Here is a 17971-nt window from a genome sequence, read left to right on the forward strand (position 1 = left end):
ACCGCCCAAAGGCACACGCCCGCGCCGCCCGCTCTGTGAAGACGCAGCCGGCTCACCACCCTGCAGGCCCGTGGCTGCTCCGGGGCTTCCGGAGGGCGGCGCAGGGCCCAGGTGGCGGGTATCTCAGTCTCTGCAGGTTTGCCGACGCTGTGCGGTCAGAGGGGAGAGGGGGCACAGGGGGCACAGGCTGGCGGGTGCTGGGCTGCAGAGCAGGTGCCGCTGTCCAGTGGCCTGACCGCTGCTTTCGGAGGCCTGGCCCCCCTCGCTCCTGCGTCAGCCCCTGTGCCCGCCACGCACAGGTCACGGAGCACAAGAGCAGGCGCTGCTGGCTCCCGTCAGCACCAGTCACGTGTCAGCTCCCCAAGCCTGTGTCGGAGTCGTTCTCACGTGACCAGGTGGCCGTCCGTGGCCCGTGTCTCTGCCTGTGCCCTTGGCCCAGCACCGAGAGCACCGGCAGCGAAGGCCGAGCCCAGGATGGCGGTGCTGCTGAGCGGCCTCACCTGGGCCGGGTCGGGCGGAGAAGGCTGATTGGCGGGTCTGGGCACCGCCCACCCCGTGTGTTTTACCCTCATCCGTGGGAGCGGGGTGGTTCCCGGGGTGAACAGCTGGGAGTCGTCACCTGAGAAGGAAAAACAGAGGCTGCACCGACTCATAAAGCTCTTCACCAGCCGAGGGCCCCTCTGCATGGGAAGAGGGCCTGGGTCCCCAGCTCCACCATTACAGCCGGCCTCACGGCGCAGCCGCCACGGAGTCATCGCAGCCTCTTCCATCTCGTCTGCGCTTGTCCTGGCTGCACACACATGCTGAGAGGGGTTCCGTGCGCATGCGTGAGGGTGTGCATTGTGTCCTACACACACACACACACAACTGTAGTGTAGGCGGTCCCACACCAACAAGCAATCCTCGGTTCCCTAGGTGAGGTCCCAGGCCACCCTCCCCTGGAAGCCGGCTGCTCCCTGTGCGCTGACCAACCAGCCACAGGTTGCGGGTCCCCAAGCCCTGGCTGGGTGAGGAGCCTGCCAGGACAGCGCACAGGCCTCCAGAAACCCCGGTCCCACTGGTGACCGAGATGGAGTGAAGGGAGTGAAGGTCAGTCGCAGCAGGGCAGGAGGTACGCAGGGCGCGGCCTCGCGGTGCGCATCTTCCCTGCAGAGCTGGCCCCGCACTGGCCGTGGAGCATCGGGTCCCCACGTGGAAGCCCCGGGGAAGGACCGGGCCTGTCCCTGGGGGTGCGGGGGCTGCACTACATCACAGCTGGCTCAGTCACTGGCCGTCCCGCCCGCGATCAGGGAGCTGCCGACAGGGCCGGCCTCTCACCCCTGGGCTCCATGGCATCCAGCCCCATCCTCGGGCGGGACCCCAAAGCAACCTGGTTAACACAGGACACCAGGGCCACTCTCCGCAGAAGGACCCTCCCAGGGCTCCGTGCCGGGCGCAGGTGAAGACCAAGCAAATCTTATTAAAACCACGCACCGCACGTGGCACTGCCCCTCGCTTTCACACTGAGCAACAGCTAAGCGCTGCTCACACAGCTGAGGATGAATTCAGTTTCACAAAAGAAATGGGAGACGAAAGAAGGAGCTGGTAGTTTTGCTACACGTCTGTTTATTCTGCAATTGAGGTTCGGAAATGTGCGGACACAGGTGTGGGGGGATCTGAGGCGGCCTGGCGCCCCACCTCCCGGGCAGCGCCTCGGCTTCCCCACACAGCAGCACAAACGCAAGGAGGCAGGGGGACCAGCAGCCCCTGACCCCGCCCAGGGCCGCGGCTAGTCTCTCAGCACCAGCGGGGCCTTCACCTGCTCGGCCACCTCCTTGCCGCTCAGCGCCTCCACAATCGCCAGGGCGAACTCGAAGCTGGTCCCCGGCCCCCGGCTCGTGAGGATCAGGCCGTCCTTCTCCACGCGATTCTCCGAGTAGCTGTAATGGTCTGGGCGGAAAACATAAAAGGGTTACGTCCAGCAGGGCTGCACGGCACAGTGGGCGTCGCCCAGCAATTCCACTCCTGCTCACGCGCATCACCGGGCTCACAGCAGCACAGGAAGTGAACACCTAACTCTCCGGCCAGCCCTTCACAGCCAGGCACCAAGCTCCCCGGCCCAGCGGGAGCGGCGAGAGAAGGGGTCCAGCCCCGGCGGGGACAGCCCAGCTGGGCCGGACCAATGGCCACACTAAGTCACTAAGTTGCCTGCAGCTGCATGCGGCCTCTAGTGCCCAGGAAAGGAAATGCTAATGACTCCGTGTTGGCGGGTCCGCTCTGTAGCCTGAAGGGCAGAACAGCCCCCAGTGTGACTGCAGGCCAGGGATGGCGAACCTATGACACGCCTGTCAGAGGTGACACGTGAACTCATTGTTTTGGTTGATTTTTCTTTGTTAAATGGCATTTAAATATATAAAATAAATATCAAAAATTAAGTCTGTTTTACTATGGTTGCAAATATCAAAAAATTTCTATATGTGACACGGCACCAGAGTGAAGTTAGGGTTTTTCAAAATGCTGACACGCCGAGCTCAAAAGGTTTGCCATCACTGCTGTAGGCGTTCAGGACCCGCCACCCCCCAATATGCCGCCTGGACGTGCTCTTCTGAGCTGTGGGCGCTTGAAGCAGAGCCAGTGCAGGAGGCAGCGTTCTGTGACCCCCCAGCCCCTCCATCTGCCTCCACACAGACCCTCCCAAGGGGCTCGGGGGCATGAACCCTCCAGAATTCCTTGGCCGGGAGAGTGGCCTCTTACCCAGGGGAGGAGGCCAGAGGCACCACCCAGACGGCCGATCACACTGTCCATCACACCTCCCAGCGGCTCCCGAGGGCCGTCCATCACCCTCAGCCGCTCCCCCCACCCCCGCCCAGGCCTCCCGCTCCCACCCCCCACCCCGCCTGCTCAGCACCAAGAGGTGACCTTCCCACAGGGCAAGGCAGAGCCTCGCCAGCTCCCACCCTCGAGAGCCTTCGCCAACGCCCGCCAGCACCCGAGGAGGACGGAACCGCTCACGGGGCGCAAGGCCTCGCAGACGGAGCTGGAGGAACCAGAGGGACAGGAAAGAACCCGCCGCCCAGGTGGGGAGCGGGCCACGAAGAGGAAATGAAGGTCTGGGGTTCGCTTAGCGACAAAACGTCAGAACCTAGTGAAGAACGGGACAGAGAGGCATCAAAGACGGCGCCGGCTGTCTGTCCTGGGCAACGGGGACACGAGTGACAGACGGGGGAGGGCTGTGCTGCGAGGGGCCCCTCTGAGCTCCGGCCGCATCCTGCCTCTGCGGCTGGAGCAGGCCCAGCACACACCCTTCTGCCCCCCCCCCCCCCCCCCCCCCGGCCCAGAGCAGGAGGCGGCCCAGGAAAAGCCTGTGCAGTGACTCGCACAGCAGCCACCTAATGCCCCGAACGCAGAAGCACGCAGCTGGTCACGACGGGCTTCAGAAGCCACGCACCGCGGCTCCCGTCCTTCCAACGTGGGTCCCACCACCTGTGGCAACTTCGCGTCATTTCCTCAGGACACGGCTCAGCTGGTTGGAGCGTCACCCGGACACCAAAAGGTTACAGGTTCGATCCCCAGTCAGCACATACAAGAGGCAACCAATCGATGTTGCTCTCTCTAAAAATTAATAAAAACATCCTCAGGTGAGGATTAAAAAAAAATAGCCCAACCAGCATGGCTCAGTGGTTGAGGGTCGACCTATGAACCAGGAGGTCACAATTCAATTCCCAGTCAGGGCACATGCCCAGGTTGTGGGCTCGATCCCCATTGGGAGGCGTGCAGGAGGCATCCAAACAATGATTCTCTCTCATCATTGATGTTTCTATTTTCCTCTCCCTCTCCCTTCCTCTCTGAAATCAATTAAAATATATATATATATATATATATTTTAAAATCTAGAGACCTACTGAAATAACTGAACACAGTACATCAAAAACCCTCCTAGTGACACGACTGCAGCGTCGGAGGCCTCTGGTGCGAGGGGTTCTGTAGCCCAGCCTCCTGTACTGATGCCTCCGCAGGCCGAGAGCATTTCCAACGCTGACCCAGAAAACCGGCTGAGCCGGGTCTCCCACAGCCGCCGGGACTGGGCAGCGGGAGGCACAGTCCTGATTGGGTCACTTAACACTCTCTTTACAAGTGAAATATAACGAACACCCCTAACTGGTTAAAGATGTTTAAACATGTTCCACGAGCTTCTCAAAATTTCAACCAGGAAGAGCCATGGCCCGCCCTGATCCACTCCCGCCCCCTAGTGGCGTCGAGAGGGACAACAGCGCACACCGGCTCACTAGCAAGGGATGCCCGCGGAGAGCCAGTCAGCTGACCGGACGTGGTGCCTGTCAAACCCACACCTCACTATCCATCTGGCACAGGCCTCCTTTCCTTTGCTTTCAGCAAAGGCCCTAAAGCCAGAGCCTCGTCAGAGAAAAAGCACCTGGGGAGGCCACTAACGGGGAGGCCACTAACGGGGAGGCCACTAACAGGGAGGCCACTGACACGGCGCCCACGCACCCCCAAGTCGCCGAAAGCCTGGAACATTTCCAGTCTGACCTTCAAGGAAAGTCGCCGACCCCTGCGCGCTAGGGATCGGGGATCACATCTAGTGAGGGAACACAATGGGGCCGATCCCCAGTACAGAGGGGGGCCCTATTACTAGACAGTGGCGGGGAGGGGCCTGCCCCAGCTCGCCGTCCTCCACACGGGTCAGCCGGGCAGTGTTCCAAGCGTGTTAAACGCGTTAACTCGCTGAACCATCAACAGCCCTGAGGCAGGTGCCACTGTTACCCTCAGGCGACAAGAGGAGGAAATGCTCGGAGAGGTTAGAGCCTGCTAGAGCCTGCCCAGTCGCAGGGAGTGGTCCCTGGCTGAGACCTGCTCCTCACCAGTGACCAGCATTCGGATGCTTCTAAAGTAATGGACAAGTGAGAACTGAAAAGAATCCAAGCCACACATTTTAAAAAGTGAGAAATGGAACCGCTTTGCCCCTCGGATGGGATTGCTTATTTGAATAAAAAACCTCGCACTGATCTAGTAAGTTCCTGGTGATGCCCAGCAGGAGGGCCTCGCCCAGGGGGACCCCAGGAAGTAATCCAGCTCCCCGCCTCAGAACGCCCTGACCCCAAACGCTGTTCCTACACCAGGGCTCACCCACTAGTCCCAGGCCTGCCGAGCTCGGGCCTGGCCTCTCTGAGCCCATCTCATCGGGAAAGAGATGGCGACACCCGCCTGCTGGGCACCGGGGACGGTGAGGCTCCGAGATGATACCAGTGGCCGGGCCTTGTGAAGGCCTGAGTTTCCCATCTCGCTTCTCCTGCCCCCACCACTCTTCATGCTCTGGTGGCTTCACCAAAGCAGAAACAACAGCCACGCCTTCAGGCCACGTGCTGTGTGGACATCTTCTTTCTAGTAAATCCTAACTACTCCAGGAAGCCCGATTCGGCTCTTCACCCCTCCAAAACCTCCTCATTACCGCAAAGGAAATTAAATTCCTACAGTGACGACAGCGTGTGGATGGCAGTTCATCGACTGCGACGAGTGTCCCACCTGGTGCAGGAAAGGAAGCTGGTGGTGAGCGAGACTGCGTGTGGGGGCAGCAAGTCCACAGAAGCTACTTTCTGCTTGATTTTGCTGTGAACCTGAAAGTGCTCTCAAAAATAAGCCTGTTTATTCTAAAAAACAGCAACATAATGAGAAATGCTTACTTTGCTGTAAGGGACGTTAGCTGTTGTCCTTTGTTTTAGTTCAGAATATAAGCCCAGAGCAGGCTGAGAGGGGAGACAATGTGTGCGAAGCCGCCCATTGTCTTCACTGGCAAAGAGGTGTGGACAAGGAGCCCGGAGGCTGGTGACCCCTGAGCCCTGGCAAAGGTCAGGGCTGCGCACCCACTGTTGAGTGGAGACAATGGCAGCTGAAGCTACTTCCCCACCAGAGAGTCATGTCAGTCCTTACCGATAAGATTGTCTGCCTGTTACTGGAACCTGCCTGCCGAAGGGCTATGGGTGGATCCCAAACTGAACAAAAGGATGGCGAGGCCAGAGCACCAGCGGAGTCCTTCCTCTTGGGATGGGCTCTCGCCTGGCCCCCAATTTCCAATTTATTACTTGTCTCTTTCATTTGTGTGCGGCCCCTCTTCCAGATCCCGAACCCTGAACCACGCGGGACGGGGGGGACACACACATTTACACCACAGTGGATCAGCTGCACGGTCACCTTCAAATCAGCTTTTGATACTATTTTGTTTTGTCTGTTTATTCACTGGTGTTTGCTGGTTGGGGTTTTAAACTCAGCTGCCACACTAGGTGAATGCCAGGTGAACCGCATTTGGTTTGGGCTGGAAACTTCTGATTCTCTTGCAATGACCCACACAGGTGTGACTTTTCTTTCTCTTTGCAAGTTCAGGGTCTCTGCCTCTGTCACATGCACGCCAGGCACAGACGGCAGAGGAGACACCACCTGTCTACGAAAGACACTCCGGGCTGCTGCTCTGAATGCACCATGAGAGGCAGCCCCTGGCACCAAGGAAGCACCGATCAGGATGTGGTTGGACATTCAGGGCCTGGTCACATGGTGTTGCTGTTAATGATACACCTTGTGCTTTAAATCTGATGGAGGTGTCTCTGCGAGCAGGTAACTCCTGGAGGACAGGCAATGCCATGCTCCTCCTACAGCCTCCAAATAAGAAGCCACTCAAGAGAATTAAAGAAATTTTTGATAAATAACAAAAAAATATGTAAGACGATGTTAGTCTTAAAAAGCCAGCTGCAGGAAAACAGACATAGTAGCTCTCATTTGAGTAAAAATATTAAACTACAAAGGATAATGAGCATTTGGAGAGAACGTTCTAGAGGCACACACGAAACTCTGGGCAGTTAGAGGAGAAACAGGCATTCACTTCACCCTCCCATCCTGTGTGCTTTCTCACCATGAAAAGAAATTCCTCTCGTGAACATAAACGAATAAAGGTGACATGTTCAGCTGACACTACAAAAGAAACGGGTCACCCCAGGACACGGCCTGCCACCAGGCCTCGCTGACGGAGGGGAGCAACGTTCGCTTTACTCTGGACCTTGGGCAAAAGGGCACTTTCTGAAACTGCTGCCCGGGTTTAAGATTCACCCTCAGGCCACTGGCAAAGCATTTGGTAAAAACACTAGCTGACCTGGCGTGTCACCGCAGGAGCCGCCCCCGCCCGGGCCGCTGCCCGTCAGCACCATCTCTCTGATGAAAACACCTGCAGGGAAAGCGAGGCGCACAGCACCCTCGGCCCACAGGCAGCCGCTACGGACAGATCACACCGATGGGAAATGATGCTAAACAGCAGCTCTTTGAGGTCTGTTTGTACCTTAAAAATATAAGCACATACTTACTCCCATTCATCATTTTGTCTTTAGCCAGTGGGTGTGTTGTAACTTTGCTTCCAAAACCTATTTCATGAGCCAACAGAGCTGTAGGACCTAAAAAGATTAATAAAAAAGATTTAAGTGTATTGAAAAAAACATGTCTTAAAAATTGCAGCAGCAAAAATATTCTTCAAAAGCAGGAGGCTCTTACCTAAAATATACTTATGATTCTGAAGTTATACACTTGTTAGTACGAGAGGTAAAGTATCTTCCTATATAATAAAAGCCTAATATGCAAATCTACTGAACGGCAGAACGACCGTTCACTATGACACACACTGACCACTAGGGGCAGATGCTCAACACAGGAGCTGCCCCCAGCCCGCAGGCCCCAGGCCAGCCAAGGCAGGTCCCAGCGGGGGGCCCCCCTGATCGCCCTGCCGGTTGCCACGCAGAGGGAGGCGACTGGCTGCAGGGCTAGCCAGCGAGTGGGCAACAGCGGGGGGCGGGGCCCGCTGGCAAGCCTGCTGGCGCCATGCCCCCCCCCATCACCTCCTGCAGAAGGAGGTGGACCTGCGGCAGCAATGGGGCGATGGGGGGAGTGAAGAGGGGGCAGGGCCAGGTGATGAGCAGGCCAGCGCTGCCTCTGGATTGCCCGCCAATGGGCCAGGCTGGCCAAGGCGGGTGCCAGCAGGGGCCCCCGATTGCCCACAGATAGGCCCTGATCGCTGGCCAGGCCTAGGGACCCTACCTGTGCACGAATGTTGTGCACTGGGCCTCTAGTGTTTATAATAAACCATCTACTGAGCACTTCTGGCAAGTGCACAAGTTCAAAAAATGTCAAAAACCACTTCACCAAAGACTCACCTTGACACCCAAGGAGCACAAAGGTAAACAGATTGTGGCCCCACCTCAAGGAACAGGCGGTGGGCATGTCGGGGGTACAAGAGTGGGGAGACCCTTGTCGTCTGAAAAAGCAAGTTCATCCTCTTGACAAATGAAAATTTTAGTTACACAGTAAAGGCAACTGGTACTCTGCGAGCTTCCAGGCCTCACTGCTGTTTTACAGAGCACTTTTATTTTTTCACTTGAATCTAAAAAATCTGCACTCATCCATCTCTCCATCCCAACATACCAGGTGTACTAGTAAGGTTATTAAAATGAATGGAACACATCCGGCCCTGGAGGAGATTCCTGTGAAATGTCTGCGAGTCTGAGATATGAAGGCACTAATGCTTATTACAGCTACTTAAGAGAAGAACCACAAACAAATGTCGATTTGCGATCCTCTATAGCAGTGGTTCTCAACCTTCTGGCCCTTTAAATACAGTTCCTCATGTTGTGACCCAACCATAAAATTATTTTCGTTGCTACTTCATAACTGTAATGTTGCTACTGTGATGAATCATCATGTAAATATCTCACATGCAGGATGGTCTTGGGCGACCCCTGTGAAAGGGTCGTTCGACTGCCAAAGGGGTCACGACCCACAGGTTGAGAACCGCTGCTCTATCTCTTCCCTCTTAAAATGAAATTCATCAAAATGTGTTCACTGATATGTCAACTTCACTGATATGGACAACCCCAAGCAGATTTTGTAACAGGTTCCTCAAATAAGGACTAAAACCAAAAAGATTTTAAACCACGTTGTATGATCTTAAAAACTCTTTAAAGTTAGTTATCCTACCTTTTTTCTCTAAGACACACACACACAAATAACTTCCTAAGCCCTCTCGTCACACCGAGAACAACATGCTTCAGGCCCAGGACAGTCCACACGCCCGGGTCTCAGCAGCCCGAGCCAGCCCCCGCTCTTACTGCCCTTTCCTTCTGCAACATGAACCCAGCAGAAAGCAGTTATATAACCAACCAGCAGGCTCCTCGACCACAGCTGCTCCGAAGGAAGATCAAACAAACGCGGAATTACCTAAGCTTCTGCCAACGCCAGGTGTCAGCTTCAGACCCAGTCCCGACTTCATCTGTGCAATCAAAAGCCTCAAACAGCCCTGACCGGTTTGGCTCAGTGACTAGAGCGTCAGCCTGCGGACTGAAAGGTCCCAGGTTCGATTCCGGTCAAGGGCATGTACCTTGGTTGTGGGCACATCCCCAGTTGGGAGTGTGCAGGAGGCAGCTGATCGATGCTTCTAATTCTCTATCCCTCTCCCTTCCTCTCTGTAAAAAATCAATAATATATATATATATGTATATATATATATATATGTCTATATATATATACATATATATATATTTTTAAAAAGCCTCAAATGTATTTGATGTCTCTCTCCACCTTACTTTTTCCTCAGTGTGAGACAGCTATGTATGGCAGCATGTTTTAAAAGTCTATAAAAACTGCATAATTGTCACTCATTTTTTTTATTTTGATGAACTCACGAATGACCCTTTATCTTATTTTGTAATACTTTAAGAAAATAAGGAGTCATGACCCACATTATCTTAGGTTAAGCAATCCCCAGGAGAGGCCATGCAGTGAGGGGTGATCACACAGGAATTCAGGCTGCTCCTTCCACATGATACCATTGCTGCCTAGTGATGTGTCAATACGTTTATGTGACAGCGGAGTGTAGAAATCTGCTACTGCCTTACTCATTATGGTAAGCTCATCATTACTGCTGTCTGGGCTTCCAGATCCCATTTGGAAAATGAGCTACTACTACCCACTAACTACATACTGTGCCTTCAAACTGCGGAGCCCAGCTCTGAGCGGGAGGCAGGGTGGACAGACAGAATCCCCTGGGGCAGCCGAGGGGCAGCCTGCAGTGCCACCGTGTGGTGATTTACGGAAGAACACCCGGGCCACCCCAGTCCCTCCAGGGGTCCCGGAGATTGTACCCAGACGCAGGCATGGACCACTGCTGGCTCCCTGGGGTCCAGGCTTCCTTTCCCTTCCCCCGCCCTGAGCGAATCTCTTATTCTCTTTTCACAATAGTCTCCCTTCCAATCTGTCTCACTCACTCAGTGTCAGGGACTAAGCTCCTATTCCTTCTCCCCATCTGTAACTGCAACACTAAAGCACCTCATTTCTCGTCACACTTCTCGGTGTTTGCAGCGCCCAGAGGAGTGGGGCAGGACCTGAACACAAGCCCTCGGTTAGAGTGCGTCACTTTTTAATGTCGGTTTCAATGACTCTGAGGCCTACGCACTCAGGCCTGCCCGAGTGGAAACAGTGAACCAGATGTGGCTGATCACCCCGCTATCCTGCGACACAGGACAGCCGACATGTGGTTCACTTCCGCAGCGCCTGCAGGAACAGCCCCAGCCCAAGGTTTCCTCTCCTCCTCTGGCGAGAGCACTGAGACCGAGGCTGGGGACCGGGACCAAGTCCTTACACAGCTAAGCGGGCCTCCGCCTGCTCCCCAACCAGGCGCAGCTGCGGGGCTGCCAGACGGGAGGCCTCCAGCAGGGAAGTCCCTGTGCCCAAGGGCAGGTCAAGAGGCTGGTGCTGAGCAGGAGCCAAGGACAGCGCCTGCGGGGCGGTCCCCGCCGCTCCTGGTCCGGTCTCACACAGCGGTTCTCAAACATTTAGGCCTTAGGAACCCGCTAGCTTTCACGTGGGTTCTCTCTCTTAATAACTGCCCCGTTAGAAATGAAAGCTGGGAAACTCTGCAACACAATCCTCGCACACACACCAAGCCCGAATAATAACGCCGGCACACTCTGCTATCATCCTGCGAGAACAAGAAGGAAAAGGCAAATGACGTCGTCAGAGTCTCTGTGGACCTTCCGAAGCCTCTGAAGGAACGCTGGCCATCGCGGCTCTAACACAGAGTCCGAGGATCTAGCCAACGATTGTGAAAAGTCCACCGTAACGAAGAAAACATCACGGCCCCATTTCATCCAGTCCATCCATTCGTTCAGTCACTTCACTCTGGACAAGCATTGAATGAAGACCTATGACAAGGGAGGCGCCTATGACAAAATTACACGCTGGAGGTCACGGCTCGATTCTCAGTCAGGCTCGATCCCCACAGGGGGTGTGCAGGAGGCAGCCAAGCAATGTTTCTCTCTCATCCATGTTTTTCTCTCTCTATCTTTCTCCCTTCTTCTCCCTCTTAAAAAAATGTTATTGAAGTAAAAATATTTCTAAGTTTCTAAGCTGTGGGGCATCTATGAAGCACAATGACCTTCCTCTGAACTAGGTGGCAGGGAGCTGTGCTAGATCGCACCAGCACCGAGGGCCAGGCAGGAAGTGCCGAGGCCACGGAGCCACGGGGCAGGCGCAGGGCAGGGCTGCTGTTAGTGGCTGGCGGTTCCTGCTGACGGTGCTGGCCGAGGTCCTTCCTGGCGTGGAGACAGATCTGCCGTAACAAGCTGTTTGCTGAGTTCCAGAGGGCCTCGTCTTCCTCCGAGGTCAACCACACACAGAAAACACCACGTTTCACGGAGCGCAGACCAAAGCACGAGGAGGCAGAAAGGAACAACTGTACTCATCTCTGAAACGACCTCCTTCACGCCACCCTAACCCGGAGCGCCGATCCAGAAGCGCCCACGCTCTGTGAAGGGGACGAGGCGCGGTCCCGGCACGTGGCTCGGGGGCCAGTCCGACACACGCCGGCGGAGGGAGGGCCCGCACTCACCGGCGCAGATGGCGGCGATGAGGCCCTTGCGGCCCTGCTGCTCCTTCAGGATCTCCTTCACGGCAGCGGACTGTCCGGGAGCAAACACACAAGTTCTCGTTAAGCCACGGCCAGCATCTGGCTGGGAACTTCAGCGGAATCTGATCTTAGCTTAATCCACAAGATCTTAAACCTACTAGTAACTACTTTTAAACAGTATTTCTAGATGATTAATATGAAAATTATCAAATTCATAATGCTTCTACATTCCTCCCTAAACCCAATCGAGGCACTTATTGTAAGAGAAAGGCATCCTTTTCTTAAAGATGTTGGAGTTGCCCAGATGGCGTGGCTCAGGGGTTGAGTGTTGACCTTTGAACCAGTCATGGCTCAATCCCGATCGGGGTGCACGCCTGAGCTGCAGGCTCATCCCCAGTAGGGGGCGTGCAGGAGCAGCCAACCAGTGATTCTCTCTCATCACTGATGTTTCAGTCTCTCTCCCCCTCTCCCTTCGTCTCTGAAATCAATACAAAATACATTTATATATATATATATATATTTTAAAAAGCTGTTTGAAGTGGAGATGAGGCAAACAGCTTTCCCTGGGCACAGCGACCCCTCTTCTCCCCCCCACACACCCGTGTACTCCAAGGAGAAAAGAATCGGACATGAGGGAGGGTGGCGTTGGGTGTCCAGATGCGAAGTCAGGAACAGGCCCACAGCCCCGCTGTCTGATCCCGCCTGCTTCCTGAGCCTGGCTGCGCCTCCCCTCTCCCTGCAGGGGGACTCCTCACTGCGCCTGGATGCCCCTGTTCATTCAGGCTGCAGCCCCAGCCCCTGCCGCCCTCCCCCGGCTCCCCGATTGGTGAGGAGACAGCTAAGCTCTTATCCTTCTATGCCTAACCTGAATAGAACATACATTTTTCTTTTGCTGCTTAGAGGGGAAAATGTGCTCTAACATCTGGGCTATGCTCACCACATGTGTCCATAAACTACTGTCCACCAGCTCAGCTGACTTCTGCAGCCTATGTCCTTAGAAATGGTTTTTTAACATGAAGACAGAATTGTTCCTTTCACCTGTTCCTATTCTAGTCAGAGCCCCTTTCCCGAAATACTTTAGTAACAGCAAAATCAACAGCACAGCACACGTGAAGCACTTTCTTCACGCAGTTCTTACCTCACATAAATTCTGTGCGCCCACATTACCTCCCGGCAGAACCACGACATCATAAGGTCCCTGTAACAGTTTAAAAAATAACATTTCACTTGAAATGTGCATGGACGCGACAGTCAATAACACTTTCCTATTTTAAATATGGGTCACAGCAAAAAACTGTTCACCGAAAAGTTAAATAAATTAAGGGGTATCTCTATGACGACATGTTGTAACCAGCAGCACATGCAGAAAATCTGTGCATGGAAGGACAGCCATGTTGCAGAACTGCAGGTGTAGCATGACCTCCTTCTTGTAAAAACTGCATGTATGTGTGTATGCACCCCACATACATGTGTATAGTATACAGACACTCACTGACAAAGGAGATACCAACTGCTAATGGGGAGCAGTGTGGGATGGGGGGAGGGAGAGAATGAGACATTTCACATTTTAACTTTCTGTATGTCTATACTGTAAGAGTTCTTTTTCAACAAGAATGTAGTACACAGTAATGAAGTGTAGTCAAAAGAAAAACAAATTTTAAGTAACAGGCAAAGAAAACTATTTTTAGCCTTATGAGAAATGAAACTTGGGGGAGAAATACGATGTAATATTTTAGTATCCCAAACACCAAAACACCCTAGAAATCTAATGATTTCAAATTTGCTAAAATTACAAACTGGAAATTTTTTTAACAATGCTTTCAGATGTTTAAAAAAAAGTTTTAAAAATTTAGTCATTAAGCAAATTACAAAATGACAATGTAGTCCATATTTAGAGCAACATCTGTTATTTAGAATTACTTTTAGATACTATTAACATCCCACTGTTGTTTTAAAACCAAGTAAAATTAAACACTAAAAAGAAAATATGTGAAGTATAGATTCTCTTTTACTCCTTTTAGATATTGAACTGGCCCACACATGGACACAAAAGGTAACAACTGTTCTAAAACACAACAGGCTGAAAAAAGAGAAGGAATATGTACTTCAACTCTCACTTGTAAGGTGCTACTTAGAAAGTTTCAACATATGTATGTAAACTAGAGGCCCGGTGCATGAAAATTCATGCACTGGAGGGGGTGGTTCCTCAGCCAGGCCTGCCCGCTCTCACAGTCCAGGAGCCCCCAGAGGCAGGAGGCGACCCGGTGATCAGGGAAAGGCCATGCCCCATCATACCTCTGCTGCTGCCACTGCCGGCAGTGCAAGTCTTGGCTGGCCCTGGTTACCTGAGCCTTGGGCGGCCCTGGGCGGCTGGGGGGCTAAGGGGTCTCTGGCTGGCACACGGGCCGGGCAAGCCTGCAGCCAGGAAAGGGTGTGCAAAGGTATCTGCACACGTGCGTGCACACTCCTGAGGAGAGACCTCAGCTCTGACAGAGCCCCATAGTGCGGGTCACGCCTAAGATTACGAACCACATTTCTAACGACACTGAAAAAGTGACACAATTGAAGGGGAACTCCTCCTCCTCCCTTAAGCCAACCACTGACCAGGGATGAGTTGTCCACGCAAAATGAACCACACAACTACTTCTGTTTCACTGCACAAGGAAAGGTAGAGTGGCTTTCGAATAAAGGCTCGGAAGTGAATGGGAACATGGCAGCTGATTCTCTTTTATCAAGTGACAAAGTTGTATCAGGAGGCAGGGCTGCCCGTGGAAGCCAGGACACTGCTGCCTGCAAGTGTCCCCTCCATCCACCTGCCCACCCAGCCACCTACTGGGTACAGGAAGGACCAGGAACTGCCAGCGACACGATGGAAAAAGGCAAAGTCCTCCCCCTACAGGGCAAATGGGGTTGGGAAAATATTCAAGCAAAGTAACTTTCCTAAAACAAGGCTGTGCTAACAGCAGCCTTAGGCAGACTCAAGAAACCGATCAAGAAGCCAGAGGGAGGAGGAGTTTCAAGGACGGAGAACGAACCTCTTTTCTGGCGTCTTCCAGGCTGGCATCAGGACAGATGACAACATCTCGGCTGCACTGTACCGGGTCCTTTCCAGCCAAACCCGCAACGGTGACCTTAATCTACGAGAAAGAGGTCATCGTGATAGTTAACACTGAAACGGAGTCACGCCTGCACAGCTGCCCTGGGTTTTAAAATAATTGACAGGAAAATGGGCAACAAAACCACACGGGCTTCAAGCTAATAAACTGGCGAAACGCGATGAATAACGAAGTCTGTCCTGTCTGCCTGGGACGGGGCTGGTCCAGATGCGTCCAGTGCCGTCCGGTCAGCGCCCTTTCTCCCGCCGGCGTTCTGGTTCGGGAGGTAAATCCTATGGTCGTTCCATCACTAACCCACCGTGTGAGTCACTGTTGCCATGAAAACGAGGAAAGGCCGCTTAATCTTGCAAAGATTTACCAAGTTGACAACACCAAGAGCTGGGTCGGGAGAAATGGGGATTTTCCTACACGGCTGGTGGGTCCAACACGCTGGAACTTGGAGTCATTTAACAAAATCTAGGAACACCAACGAGGGGCGGGTCCTTCCGCCCACCAAGTTCACTTTCAGGCACCCAGCCCGGGAAACCTTCCACACGTTTGCGCCAGGAGGCCTGTGCGAGAACACGGCAGTGTTGTGACGCCGTGACACAACCCTCTAGAGCAGCGGTTCTCAACCTGTGGGTCGCGACCCCTTTGGGGTTCAAATGACCCTTTCACAGGGGTTGCCTAAGACCACCGGAAAACACATGTATAATGACATATTGTTTTGGTGATGAATCACTATGCTTTAATTGTGTTCAATTTGTAACAATGAAATTGGGGGTCACCACCACATGAGGAACTGTATTAAAGGGTCGCGGCATTGGGAAGGTTGAGAACCACTGGCTTAGAATGACACCTAGCACTGAGTAAATGCTATTTACGGATTCACAATGGTCACAGACGACATACGTAGGTACGTAACACAGAGAAGCGAGGTGAGAACTACAGTCTAAGGCTACGTTACCTCTGGGTTGCAAGGGGAATAGCGCTGGGGAAATCCACAGAGTGCTTTGCAATGTTCTCTCTCTTTATTAAAGCGTTGGTTCTTCAAGAAATGCTCTGACAGAAGCAGGGCAAACTGCTAACAAGTATTAAGTGTAGATATTGGATAAACAGGTAATTACTCTGCAGTCTGTTATGTCTGAAATATTTCACACAGTTGAATACTGTTTTATTCGGAATGACTTTTAAACATCAAACCAGGATTTTAAAAGGGGGAGGGACTTACGCCAGCTCGCCGCATGACATCCACGGGGATGACCGTCTCCATCTCCTCCGCTCCTTTGGCCAGGATGACCAGCGCCCTTTTTGAAGCCATTTTCACGCTGTATGTTTAAAGACTTGATTTAAAGAATAAAAGGAAAGGTATTTAACAAACTTTTACCGCGACCCTGGGAGAGCCACCATTTTAAAGTTTCGGAACATTTTTAGGCAGAGTAACTACGCGAGCCTCTCGGGGGAAACAGTTCCGATAGGCGAACACAATGGAATGTGAAAAGCAGCATTTTTGGTTAATATTGGTTTGCCCAGAATTTCAACTGCTGTGTTTTCTGAGATGAAAACACAGTACGGTTGCTCACCCAGGTTCGGATTTCGTTTCTCTGGCCATGTTTTTAAAAACCCAACTTCTAGTAATATATTGCAAATGGGAGTTTTCTGAAACCCAAGGGCCTGGGCCTTGCATGTCACACAACGCAGTTTTCTCTCTGCAGCACGTTTCTTTTACACAGAAATGACGAAAGCCATGGCCTGGGCCAGACACTAAATCCACAGTCTTTAGCAACTGACCTATGAAATTTTCGGAGGGGATTTTTTTCCTTTAGTTCCAGTAACTGTACTAAAAATTCGGGGCGGGGGTGGGGGTGGGGGGTTAACAGTTTAAATATTTGAACACAGGTTTTTTACGACGGCGAAGGATGGGAATCCCCTCACTACACGCAACCCGACTACATCATCCATTGACAGCGGCTCCCCCAGGGTCTGGATAGGTTTTAGCCCCTTCTTTTGCCGGAAAGTTTGTTGTCCGTGCAAAACAGACCATTTTATGACGATTGCAACAAACACAGCATTAACTACTCCCAAACTGGGGGATGCTATGCACACAATTTTGGAAGTTTTAGCGCTGCTGCCGCGCTGGCAGCGGAAAGTCTATCTCCTTATCCTAGAGGGCCGCGCGGTGCTCAGGCGGCGAAATCGGGGGCCCGTCTGGGGGTGCTTCCTCCCGAGGCCCCGCCCCGGCGGCGGCGCGGGACGGTCCAGCCGGAGGGGGGGGGGGGCAGGCGCCCTCTCGGCACCCGCAGCGCCACGGCCTGCGCAAGCGCCGAGCGCCCCAGGCCCCGACCCGCACCTCGCCTCTCCTCTCCTCCCGCAGCCACGAGCCCGCCTCCCGTTCCGCAGCACTTCTGCACCGGGACCACAGGACCGGAACCGGACTAAACGGGACGCAAGCGGGGACGCGCGGGAGCACGCACGCACGCCGCCCTATCAGGGCCCTCAGCTCCGCACTGCGCAGACGCACGCCGCCGGGCCTCCTATCACTGCGCAGACGCACGCCTCTCGCATCGCGTTACGTCACATCCGGCCGGCCGACCTCACCTTAAAGAGCCGCAGGGAATGGGCTGCCTGTCTGCGTCCTGATAGGGTTCCAATTGGAAGCGCCATCACCGCGAGAATCCCGTGGACTCACGTGTCCTCACGAAATCCCGCCCCGAGTGGCCGGTCCGATCCACCCACAGCAGCCGCAGGATGTAACCCGCTGTGTTGGCGCAGCCCGCGGGTGCATTGCCCGTTTGCAGAGCGTGGCGTCTCGCTCTAAACTCAGGTTTAACTAAAATAGAGCTGTTGCTTGTACACAGCAGGAGCTCGCTGATGCAGCATTAAAAGGCTCACAGTGAAAACAGCAGCCTTCTCAGCCCTTCGTACCCCTCGGCCCTGCTCTTCAGAG

At 53.5% G+C, this 17971-nt stretch overlaps 1 protein-coding gene across 2 annotated transcripts; it reads right to left on the reverse strand.

Moving 5' to 3' along the window:
* Window positions 1–1588: 1588 nt before the first annotated feature.
* Window positions 1589–17548, reverse strand: PARK7 (Parkinsonism associated deglycase). 2 transcript variants are annotated; one of them, XM_081087936.1, is made up of 7 exons: window positions 17375–17548; window positions 16256–16367; window positions 14965–15066; window positions 13068–13127; window positions 11912–11981; window positions 7344–7430; window positions 1589–1929 (listed from the first exon to the last, which is right to left on the reverse strand). In XM_081087936.1, exons 2-7 carry the CDS (start codon window positions 16343–16345, stop codon window positions 1769–1771), a joined length of 570 nt encoding a protein of 189 aa, XP_080944062.1. In that variant the 5' UTR covers window positions 16346–16367; window positions 17375–17548; the 3' UTR covers window positions 1589–1768. The 2 variants fall into 2 exon arrangements, with proteins under 2 accessions (XP_080944062.1, XP_080944063.1); XM_081087937.1 differs by having other exon boundaries at window positions 16256–16352; window positions 17375–17535.
* Between the last annotated feature and the right edge of the window lie 423 nt (window positions 17549–17971).

Source organism: Myotis nattereri (genome assembly GCF_964212035.1).
Source record: "Myotis nattereri genome assembly, chromosome: 3".
Taxonomy (NCBI): Eukaryota; Metazoa; Chordata; class Mammalia; order Chiroptera; family Vespertilionidae; genus Myotis; species Myotis nattereri.

Coding starts and splice junctions, on each gene's coding strand:
- PARK7 (XM_081087936.1), bottom strand. CDS start 16,345: ATGGCTTCAAAAAGGGCGCTGGTCATCCTGGCCAAAGGAGCGGAGGAG. Junction 11,982..13,067: donor GCGCACAGAATTTATGTGAG/GTAAGAACTGCG, acceptor GCTCCCGGACAG/TCCGCTGCCGTGAAGGAGAT. Junction 7,431..11,911: donor CATCGCCGCCATCTGCGCCG/GTGAGTGCGGGC, acceptor TAATCTTTTTAG/GTCCTACAGCTCTGTTGGCT.